This window comes from Ursus arctos, unplaced genomic scaffold (genome assembly GCF_023065955.2).
Source record: "Ursus arctos isolate Adak ecotype North America unplaced genomic scaffold, UrsArc2.0 scaffold_37, whole genome shotgun sequence".
Taxonomy (NCBI): Eukaryota; Metazoa; Chordata; class Mammalia; order Carnivora; family Ursidae; genus Ursus; species Ursus arctos.
The window spans coordinates 13,257,006-13,268,049 of NW_026623053.1; the positions used below are offsets into that span (position 1 = coordinate 13,257,006).

Consider the following 11,044-nt stretch of genomic DNA (forward strand, 5'->3'; position numbering starts at 1 on the left):
TAAGCATAAACTAGAACGTATAAACTTGGATTTACGTGCTTAATTCCTGTCTCTTGTCTGTTTTCTTATGGCCTTTTTAAATAGCTTATGTAAACAAAATATTTTAAAAGGTAGATGTTAGTGAAAGCTAATGTTCTTCAACATACTAATAAGCCTAACAGCATTTTTCGTTGTAATAGAAGATGCTACTTACTTGGTTCTCTCTTCCCTTATGTCACACAAACTTATATTAAAACAGTGGGTGAAGGATGAATTAGCCTGTAAAGAAACATGGCTGATGAGAAGATTCTAAAGTCTTTGGATCTACAAGTACCTGTTTTGCTTACTTCTCTTATAATAAATTAAAATTTTATTTTATAAATTTAAATTTAAATTTTTGTCTTGTAGATCATAATATCAGTCTAGTATCAATGGAAGTAACAGTAAATGCTGTGGCTGGAGCTCTTAAAGCTTTCTTTGCAGATCTGCCAGACCCTTTAATTCCATATTCTCTTCATCCAGAGTTACTGGAAGCAGCAAGTAAGTTATAAGCCTCCTTTTTTGGAGAGGGATGGTGATGGTGGGTTTTATATATTGATTGCTGTGTGTTAAAATCAGTCATGCACTAGAACATGTACCTAATAAAAATTTAGCTTATAAGACTCTTTCTTAACAATTTTCCTCCAGGTAAACAGAATCTGGGGGGTGTTCTCGGGAATATTTAATTTTAGCCTCTCTCTCAAGTGACTCAGTGCTTCTAGAAGTTTGAAGATCATTGTACTAGAAATTTGAGATTTGCAATTTTTATTCAAACTCAGGGGCTTTTTAAGAAAATTAAATGAATTCTTCAAATGAATGTATCTGTAATGTGTTTCAGTAAAATATTAACCTGTGTATGGTGTGTACACATGTGTATTTAAATTAAAGTCAAATTAACTTTGGACTTGAGTCTTCAGTCATTTTTTGAAAAAGTAAGGTGAGAAAATAGGTACCTGCTCAGTATTAACCATTTACTGTTTTACTGTCTCCAAGTCACTTAGACCTTCTCTGATTAGCTTTATTTGCAGAAAGTCTGTTGTACTAGATGATAATGTATTTAGCAGGTTCTTTAGAATATTTTGTTTTTGTTTGCCTCCTATCCTAATGTGCTTCAAAGAGATTGTTCATTGTCTTTTACAACAAGCAAAGAAGGAAGCTTTATTAAATATTTTTAAATGTATGAGTTTCAACAGATTTCTCTCTACTTTAATTTTACAGAAATCCCAGATAAAACAGAACGTCTTCATGCATTGAAAGAAATTGTTAAGAAATTTCATCCTGTAAACTATGATGTATTCAGATACGTAATAACACATCTAAACAGGTATTTTTATTTTTTGTTTTTGCAAATGCACTATAAATTTCAAACTTCAGACTTTTTAAGAGAAAAGGAGGCAGACTAATTTAAACATACAGTTCAATTTTGGTTCTGTTTTTTCTGGATTTTTAAAATAGATTTTTCATCAACTTGTTTAAAGAAAGGTATATGACTGTTTTAGTACGTTTAATGATAATATGAATATTATGATAGGTACTTCTTCCCTGTTTTTTATTACTGTTATTCTTTAACAGTTCTCTTCTATAGAATCTTGAAATTTTAGGTATGAAATGACTCTTAAATAATTAACCAAATCAACCTATTTGAAGTTGAAAAAATTGAGGTTTAAGGAGGGACGTTATATGCTCAGTGTCACATAAGTGACACATCTTATGAGTAGAACCTGAGTCTTTATTAAGACGTTTCATTTGCCTTTTGTATCACACTGTGTTGCTTTTGTATATCTTGCCTGCTTTGTTTGGATATAGCCCACACTGAAATTTTGTCAGAAACTTAAATTCATATTATTACCTACCCTGTTAACCTGAAATGCAGGACATTAGTCCGGTATTAAAAGCCCTTATAGATATGTTAAGCTTCAAGTTTATTCTTTTTTCTAAAATGATACTACTCACAATGCCATTTCTTAAGTGAAAGACGGTATTGTATAATAGCTTAAAGCTCAGACTCTTGAGTCAAACAGTCTTGGTTTTGAAACATTTTTATCAGTTCTTTGACCTTAGGCAAATTACTTACCTTGCTTAAGTCTTCATTTTCTCAACTATGAAAAATGAGAAAAATAACACCTCGCAAAGCTGTTCTTGGGACTAAATAGAATTATTAGTATTTGTGCTAATTTTTCAAGTCTATTCTTCATAATGTTTTCTATTGACACTTTAATGAACTGAAGTTTGGGGTTTGTTTTTTGTTTTTTTTTTTTAACTAATAACATCAATGCTGAAACCCAAGTACATTTCAGTTTGTACCTCTTAAAAGAGAATGGTAACCAATGTTTAAAGTTTATTGTTGGGGCGCCTGGGTGGCACAGCGGTTAAGCGTCTGCCTTCGGCTCAGGGCGTGATCCCGGCGTTATGGGATCGAGCCCCACATCAGGCTCTTCTGCTATGAGCCTGCTTCTTCCTCTCCCACTCCCCCTGCTTGTGTTCCCTCTCTCGCTGGCTGTCTCTATCTCTGCCAAATAAATAAATAAAATCTTAAAAAAAAAAAAATAAAGTTTATTGTTGCACTCAGTGTAGTATAAAATTATATTCACATTTGTAGTAACCATTCTCTGAAATCTCCCTCCTTGAGAAAATACCAGCATACTAGTATTGACATATAATTAGTGAAATATCATCTTTTGAAAATTACCATACAAGTGGTTCTTGAAATGATAACAGGTATGTACATGGTACTATCAGAGACCTTACCCAATATGGAGTGTAAGGATAGTTTGTGAACATATTCTTGTCTGGCCAGATTAAAGTGCTGAAGTAAGAATTGTACTTCATTTAAAAGAATAGGGAAAAAAGACAAAGGGAAAAGCGTGTTCAGAGAATCACAGTGCTAGCCCATAATCCGTATTATTTTAGACACTTCCGTGTTTGGCTTCAGTAATACAGCCACACAACAAAAGTATGTATCATGTGTTGAGGAATAGCTGAGGACTCTGTGATTCCAGTAGAGAGAAGGATAGATAGTAAGAGGTAAGGTCAGAAAGGGAAGAGAGACAGTGTGAGGTCATATAGGACAGTATTTTTTTTTTTTTTTTAAGATTTTATTTATTTATTTGACAGACAGCAAGAGAAGGAACACAAGCAGGGGGAGTGGGAGAGGGAGAAGCAGGCTTCCCGCTGAGCTGGGAGCCTGATCCGGGACTCCATCCCAGAACGCTGGGATCATGACCTGAGCCAAAGGCAGACTCTTAACAACTGAGCCACCCAGGCGCCCCCTTATAGGACAGTATTAACACAGAGTGTACGCTTGACTAGCTTTAATCCTCAAAATGTCTGACTGATAAGGAAGTTGCTTCATGGGTGTATGTCACTAAGCTCATTGTTGACTTAACTGACATTTATGGGGATGTGGGGAATGAGACTTTCTCAATGAAAATAGCATTACTTGCCTGTTATTCTTCATGGTAGAGGGACCACTGGAGAGTAGAGCAGAGAAAGAACATCATCAGACTTAAATTTTAAAAGGACTGTAGTGGGACTCTGTAGTGTAGACTGTAATGCCAGATATCTGTATCTGTGTGCCAGATACTCTTACAAATGCTAGAGACCTAGTATGTGAATAAAGCAGTCACTCATTTCATGGAACTCAAATTCTAATATAGAAAATAAATGACGGGGCGCCTGGGTGGCTCAGTTGTTAAACGTCTGCCTTTAGCTCAGGGCGTGATCCCGGAGTTCTGGGATTGAGCCCCACGTCGGGCTCTTCCACTGGGAGTCTGCTTCTTCCTCTCCCACTCCCCCTGCTTGTGTTGCCTCTCTTGCTGTCTGTCTCTCTCTCTGTCAAATAAATAAATAAAATCTTAAAAAAAAAAAAAAAGAAATGACAAATATATAATGGATGATTGACAGATTGCAAAAACTAATCCATGGACTTACTCTCTTGTTATATTCTCGTTCACCTTATTCTGTGAGTTACTGTGTCAAATCCATTTTTTCTCCTAATTTTACTTTTTGTTCCTCTTCCACTGCTTTAGTTTAGCCATTATCATTTTTCATTTAGGTAACTCTAGTCTCTTTGTAATTAAGCTCTCCATGCCAGTTTTCCTCTTGATCCTCCTTTGATCTTGATGTCAGAATGATCTTTCTATAAATACCTTTTCTGATTGAGTAACATCCTATATCCTGTAGAAAACACTGTTTAAGTGGTCTGGTTCTAACTTCTTTGGTTATACCTTCTTTGAATTTCCCCCAAGCATACATCAGGAAACTGTATTAAACTAGTAACACTTAATCAGAAGTATCAATTTGTGCCTCTCATTATGTCTTAATGTGACTGCCTCGATTCTCAAAATGCAGTCCTCAAGCCAGCAGCAGTAACATCACCTCAGAACTTGTTAGGAATGCAAATTATCAGGTCCCACCCCAGACGTAATTATCAGTCTTAACGATTTAACAAGCCCTCCAGGAGGTTCTGATACACACTGAAGTTAAGAACCACTGTTTTGACTGAATTACACTTCCTTCCTACCATTTTACCAGTTGCCCATCACTCTTCGCTCAAACATCAAACATTACCTCTTAAAAAAAGAAGCCTTCCCTGGCCACCCTCATCTCTTATTTGGTACCTTTCTTTTATAATTTTTGACCCAGCAATCAGACCTGATGCCCATACTCTCATGTCTTTCAACTTTAGGGTTTTTTTCTTTTTTCAGAATCTATACTTGCCTACTGCATAGAAAAACCTGACTGGGCCCACTATATTTTAACAAAAGGTTAATTTTATTCTAAATATTCTAATTTTGTCTCTTAACAAATAGTAGTAAATTTTACCATAGAACACATATTTTTAGGGCACATATTTTACCTCAGATGAGCAATTCATATCGTTTGGAAAAGGAGATTCTTTGGTTTATATTTTAAATATTTTGATGTACAAACTTAATTATGAGATTTTCCCACTACCTTGCATACTGGGCTGTTTCTTTATGTGTGGAATAAGAGGGTCAGATAAAAATACTAAGATTCTTTCCTAATTTAATAATTTTGAGTTATAATTCAAGATTTGCCTTTTATGTTTCTTGTTTATTACAGATAATGGTAGAAGTGCTTGCTCACATATTTAAAGAACTAGATGTAAATCTGTTACTAATGTATGATCATTTGTAAATTATTAAATCCTAAGAATTTTAAGGTGGAATGTGTTTCTGTGAGCTGTTGTCTTTCAAATTAAATTTGTAGCAAGGTACAAATATTTAATGATTGAAAAAATTCTTTTTTGCATTACTAGAACCTAATTTTTTTTGTAAGTTGAAAAGCCTCTTGGTTGGAGCATTATGATAGAGTAATTTTTCTGAAGTTTGGTTTTTGCGGGGTTCAAAGAGATGGCATACCATAGTTTGTCTCTTTGTCTCTCATAATAGTCCAGGAATTTGTATATGCAATTAGAATTTTCTGTTTCTGTTGCCAAAAACTCATTGAAATTTGTCACATGTTCTCTTTACTCTGAGGAAAAGGCTCCCCCCCCCCACACACACACACAGAAATTAAGGAGGCTTCTATAAGTAAATTATAAAACCGCTGGGTACATTTTTTTAAAGACTATCTTTGGTTCTCATAAGGAATGGATTTTATTGCTGTCTCCTGTTACTAAATGTAGTTCAACATCTTAAAATATACAAGAAGAAAAATGTTTTAAATTTGAAGTTAAGAAAAGAAGTTTTAAAACTAAATCATCTGAGATCTAGGATACTTAAATTGTCATGAATTTTGGTTGGTTTCTAACTGTGTTTTCCTATCATAATTTCAGGGTTAGTCAGCAAAATAAAATCAACCTAATGACAGCAGACAACTTATCCATCTGTTTTTGGCCAACCTTGATGAGACCCGATTTTGAAAATCGAGAGTTTCTGTCTACCACAAAGATCCATCAATCTGTTGTTGAAACATTCATTCAGCAGTGTCAGTTTTTCTTTTATAATGGAGAAATTGTAGAAACTGTGAACACCGTCGCTCCTCCACCACCTTCAAACCCAGGACAGTTGGTGGAACCAATGGTACCGCTTCAGTTGCCACCACCCTTGCAACCTCAGCTGATTCAACCACAGTTACAGACAGATCCTCTTGGTATTATATAAGTAGGAATTGATTGCAGACAGCCTGAAATTGACAAAAAGCAAATCTAGGCGTGCATGTTTCAGGGTTCAGTAGTATACTTGATTTTTTCTTACAGGTAATTCATATTCAAAATGATGAACCATTTTCTCTTTGAACTATATGGTATTCCTTATTCACTTACATTACAAATCTAAGACCATGTGATAAGCATGACTGGAGAGGTTTAATTTTTATAAACAAAAATAGCTATAAAATACAAAGCTGCTGTTGCATGCAACCTTATTGCAATCAGTATATCATTCCTGTGGCATTTTCTGTCACATTATATTGTGAATAAAATTTTCTATAGAAATTAAATGATTTAAAACTCACATATATGAAACATTTAATGCTTTTCAGCCTGCTTTATGGCTGATTTTGTTATTTGATGTGCTAATTTGAGCAACTTAATTTACATTTTAGCAATCTGTGTAGATAACTAAAAGCCCAGTTAAGTATTTTATAATTTCAGGCTTCTTATGCCATGCTTGGGATGTTGTTTGAAAGAAAGAAAAATACACTTAACATATTTCTGCACCTTCATCTTCTAAGTAAACCTGTGGATGATTCGATGAGGGGTAAATGAACATATTTCTTGTACACGCATACCAAGGACATACTTGTGGCTAAAGTGAGTTGATAATGTTGTGCAAAGGATAGTTGTCACCAACTCATTTCTTTATGGTCCATAATGAAATAAACATCTTGTATACTGTTAATTCTGTAAACAGATGCATGTTCAAAAGATCTATGATGGTCTTGTAATCTTAATCTAATATATTTTAGATATTTTAATTTTTTCCCTCTTGGGAAATACATTTAGTATAGTGTAGAAAATACTTCATGACATTTTCATATAAGGTTATATAACTTTTCGTACATAAACATAAAATTTGTTGTAGAAAATTCTTTAAACCAAACATTTTAATCTAGGACTTCAATTTAATCTGTTCCTTGAATCTATTTTTATGTGGCCCTTAAAAACATATCCAAAAATCCATTGCTAATATAGCAATAAAAATACTTTGGGTACTGACAGCCTCTTTGGAGTGTGTATATATAAAATTGCAAACTTGTATTCATATTCTTTTCTGTGATATGTTGTACTAAAATCAAAATGCTTTTGCACCATTTTTTAAAACAGTTTTTTCTTTTGATGTGGTACCAGATTTGCTGTAAATGACTGCTGCTTTGGGGGCTAATCATTTTGTTAGTGAAGATACAACCAGAACACTAAATTATTGATAAAAATTTCAGAATAGGTGGCATAGGTAAATATTTTTAGGCTTCATTCAAAATTTGTTTATTATCAAACCATGCCATTTTTTTTCTGGAAAGGAAAAAAAAATGGTGTGTTTTTCATTTTTAGGTTACATTTTTCTGTAGGAAGAGGAAATTCTTTGGTCCATGTTGTAATCCTCATTCATACTACAATTTTAAGGTTGTCTTATGTGTGTTATAGTAAATAGATGATTTTGAGATTCGAGGCTCCTAAGAGTTTGATTTGCTCATTTTTCCCTAAAATAAATACTGTCTTTCCCAATTGTTATGTCCTAGGTATTGTACTTCTAATTTTAATTTCAGATTCAAGATGTCAACATGAACCAGGCTGCTGTTGAAGTACATGTATATTATAAATTATCTTATTTGTGTTATACTCTTATGTGTTATTATCTTTTCTAAGAAAACAAAGTCCCTATTATTCCTATTGCAAAGCACACAGGAATTAAGAAAGTACAGTAATTTTTAAAAAGAAAAATCCGGTAAATGTAGTATTCTTAACTTGTTCTATATTACTTAATAACCTATTGTCTATATAGCTTTAATTTATAGCTGTCAGTTTAACATTGGCATGTCTGGCAAAGAAAATTAAACTTTAAGAGTTTTATAAACTGTTTCTAGGTTGCTAAAGAATTTATTTTTCTACTATATATGGTATAGACAAAGCTCAAAACTATGTACAGGAAAAAAAGCCTGACTATTTCTTTTGGAAGTAGGCTGAAAAGAGAATTTTCAGAACTGTTCTTCTCTTCAGTTCATTCGGTCATGACTTTGCTATTGTAATATGTGAATCCCAGTTTATTTAAGCTATTCTCTTTTATACTGTGTTAATTTAACTTTCATGTACATTTAGTACCATTTTTGTTATTAAAACTAGCATTTACCATTTTCCACATTAACTACCTTACACCTTCCCCAAAACTTATCTCCACTTTTCTATGCATTCTATGATTGATTTGAAAACCTTCGTAGGGGTCATTTAAAATTCTACATTTGGTTCAATTAACCTGTAGGTTACAGTTAATTGAAAATTAAAGTACAGTAAAGCTCAGTCTGTTACACTGAATTGATTGCGTTTGTTTTTGCCAAGGGTTTAGATATGTTTTTAAATATTAGAAAAATAATTTTAAGAACAGAATAATATAATTAAACTTTTTTTCTGGTAAGTTACTGGAAGGTTTCACTGTTTAGGGACATATTATATATGAGACTTAAAGGATGAAAAGAATATTAGATAGTCTCATAATTATGGGTAAATATTAACGCTCATTATATTTTACAGTTTTAAATAAAATTCCATCTACACACATGTTGCCATTGTTTCATTTAAGCTTCAGGGCTTATAGTTATTAAAATAATTGTACTTAACAGTGTCTAGATTAGCAATATAAAGAAGCGTAGTGGTACTCCTTTTCAAATTTTTAATGGATTTATTGGAAGACAAATTCTATTCAACAGACAGGCACTAAGATATACAATTAATTTTAGAACAAAATTCTAGGCAGAATACATTTCCATTTGAAATGGTATTTGTTTAGTAGTGCTTCCCCCCCCTTAAAATTTACGATGTATATACTGTAGGTAACAGCAATCTAACTTAGCCAAAAAGCAGCTTTTATTTTCCATACTGTGTGTAAATAATGTAGAACTTTTTTTTTTTGAGGTACTGGACTTTAATTTCTTATAGCTCTTAGGTATAAACAAAAGGGAACATTTGGAATAAGAATTTAGGCCTTAGCTTCCATGGTGATTTTTAGTTTTTTATACAGTAATGTGATGCTATTTGTCAACTGGATATATATATATATATATGTGTGTGTGTGTATATATATATATATATATATAATTTTAAAAAGTCAGAAGTGCTTTGTTTCTTTGTTTATAATTAATGTAATTTTGTGCTTCACCCACAGGATGCTGCAGTAAATTAAATATCAGTGAAGCTTCTGTATAAAGAATGCTATGAATAAAACATTAAGAAGCTGTGTAATTTTAAGTTATAATTGCCTCTGATTTTACCATTTCATTGGTGAAAGCCTTTTTTTTTTGGCATAAAATAGGAAAATAAAAATAAATTTGTCAATATGATGAAAGTTTTATTAGGGAGGTATATTATTGAGCTTTTACTATACCATGAGAGGAGATCCAAAATTCATTTTGGATGTATACATACTGGTGGAGATTTGATTTTTAAATGTTCAAGAAAAGATGGATTGCTCAGATTTCTGACTCAGCTGTTACCTGGACCTGAATTTTGAGCTATGGCTAGACATTCTTTTGAGCCACTGGAAATATTTTGAAGCCTATTTTATTTTATTAACAGCTGCTAACATTGAAGAATATACTTTTGTTTTCTCTTCGTGGATTATGAATATTAAGCCCAGCTTTACGGATATATGTTCTCAGATTCTATGGATCTGGTAAAGTTTGTTTGACTTTCATCTTTGTGTTTATCTTGAATTCAATCATTTTAATTAATTAATTTTTAGGCTGAATAATTTCTGGTTTTTGTCAGTGCTTTATAGGTCTTGTTTTTATTGTATTTGAACTCTTGGAATTCTCAGCAGCCTTTTCAATTTATCAAACATCTGGAAATAAAATTTTCTAAGATTTAGTAGGGGAAGGAATTACTCTTCAAAAATCGATTTGTTGTAACATCTATGTGTAGTTGAGCAAACTGTACAAGTATTAATATCTCATGCCCAGTATCCAGCCATTAGGTATCCAGGACCATGATCTCTTTAAAGTAGTTAAAATCTAATTAATGAACTTTGGACAAAAAAACATCCACCATTCAGTTGAATCTTGTCATCATCCTATGAGTGTGATTCCATTTATCCCCTCCACCCCATATTAGTTTTATTTCTTTGTTGGTAGGTGGGTTTAGGTGGTGGGGGGATTCACAGTTCTCATATCATTTAAATCTTAAAAATATTTAATATTATTCTTGTAGAAATCTTTCAGGCAATAGGAATAATTTTGAAAAGCTAATCATTGATCGTCAAAATTAAGATTTCGGTTATTACTAAGTTTAATAAATAAAGTTATTATAAACCTTTAATACAGTGCTAGCGGTTCAGGTTTAGTCATTTTACAGATCAGATAGTCTAAGACCTGCAATATACACACTCTGAGTGGTTGTCATGGAATTTGTGGAAATAACATTTGTATATCCCCACAGTGTAGATTTTTCTATTGAATTTTATTGGCCTCACATGGTAAAAATAATGAACAATTTAATAATGGCTCTCCTGTTCTGAAAGTTTGCTTGGTTTTTAGTTAAGATTCTGTTAGTGCTGTGACCTATTTTTTCAGATTTATTTCTATTCTGTATTAAATCTTACTCCAGTACAAGTGATGTAGGCTTAACAATTGACCTATTTATTCATGCTTCACTAAGTCATCCGAGTTACTTGTAATGAGGTATCTGTATTCACCAGATCATTTTTTTGTGACCTTGAACTGAATGTTTTGTCTTAATCATTTAATATCTTTTAGGTGCTTGCCAGTTTTTAAAAGATCTTACCCATTTTAAATTTGGAGCTCTGGGTTTTCTTTCCCTTTTTTTCTAGATTTTTGTTATTTCATTTTATCCAAA

General features: G+C 32.6%; 1 protein-coding gene across 8 annotated transcripts in view; it reads left to right on the plus strand.

The window, feature by feature from the left end:
- ARHGAP5 (Rho GTPase activating protein 5) overlaps window positions 1-8,755 on the plus strand; it is a 109,859-nt gene extending 101,104 nt beyond the window's left edge. For all 8 annotated transcript variants that reach the window (XM_048222493.2, XM_044389452.3, XM_057306465.1 and 5 more), the window contains 3 exons: window positions 388-519; window positions 1,237-1,342; window positions 5,819-8,755. In XM_048222493.2, coding sequence (XP_048078450.1) covers window positions 388-519; window positions 1,237-1,342; window positions 5,819-6,146 — 566 coding nt within the window. In that variant the 3' untranslated portion in view covers window positions 6,147-8,755. The remainder of the gene's footprint in view (window positions 1-387; window positions 520-1,236; window positions 1,343-5,818) is intronic.
- Window positions 8,756-11,044: the final 2,289 nt, after the last annotated feature.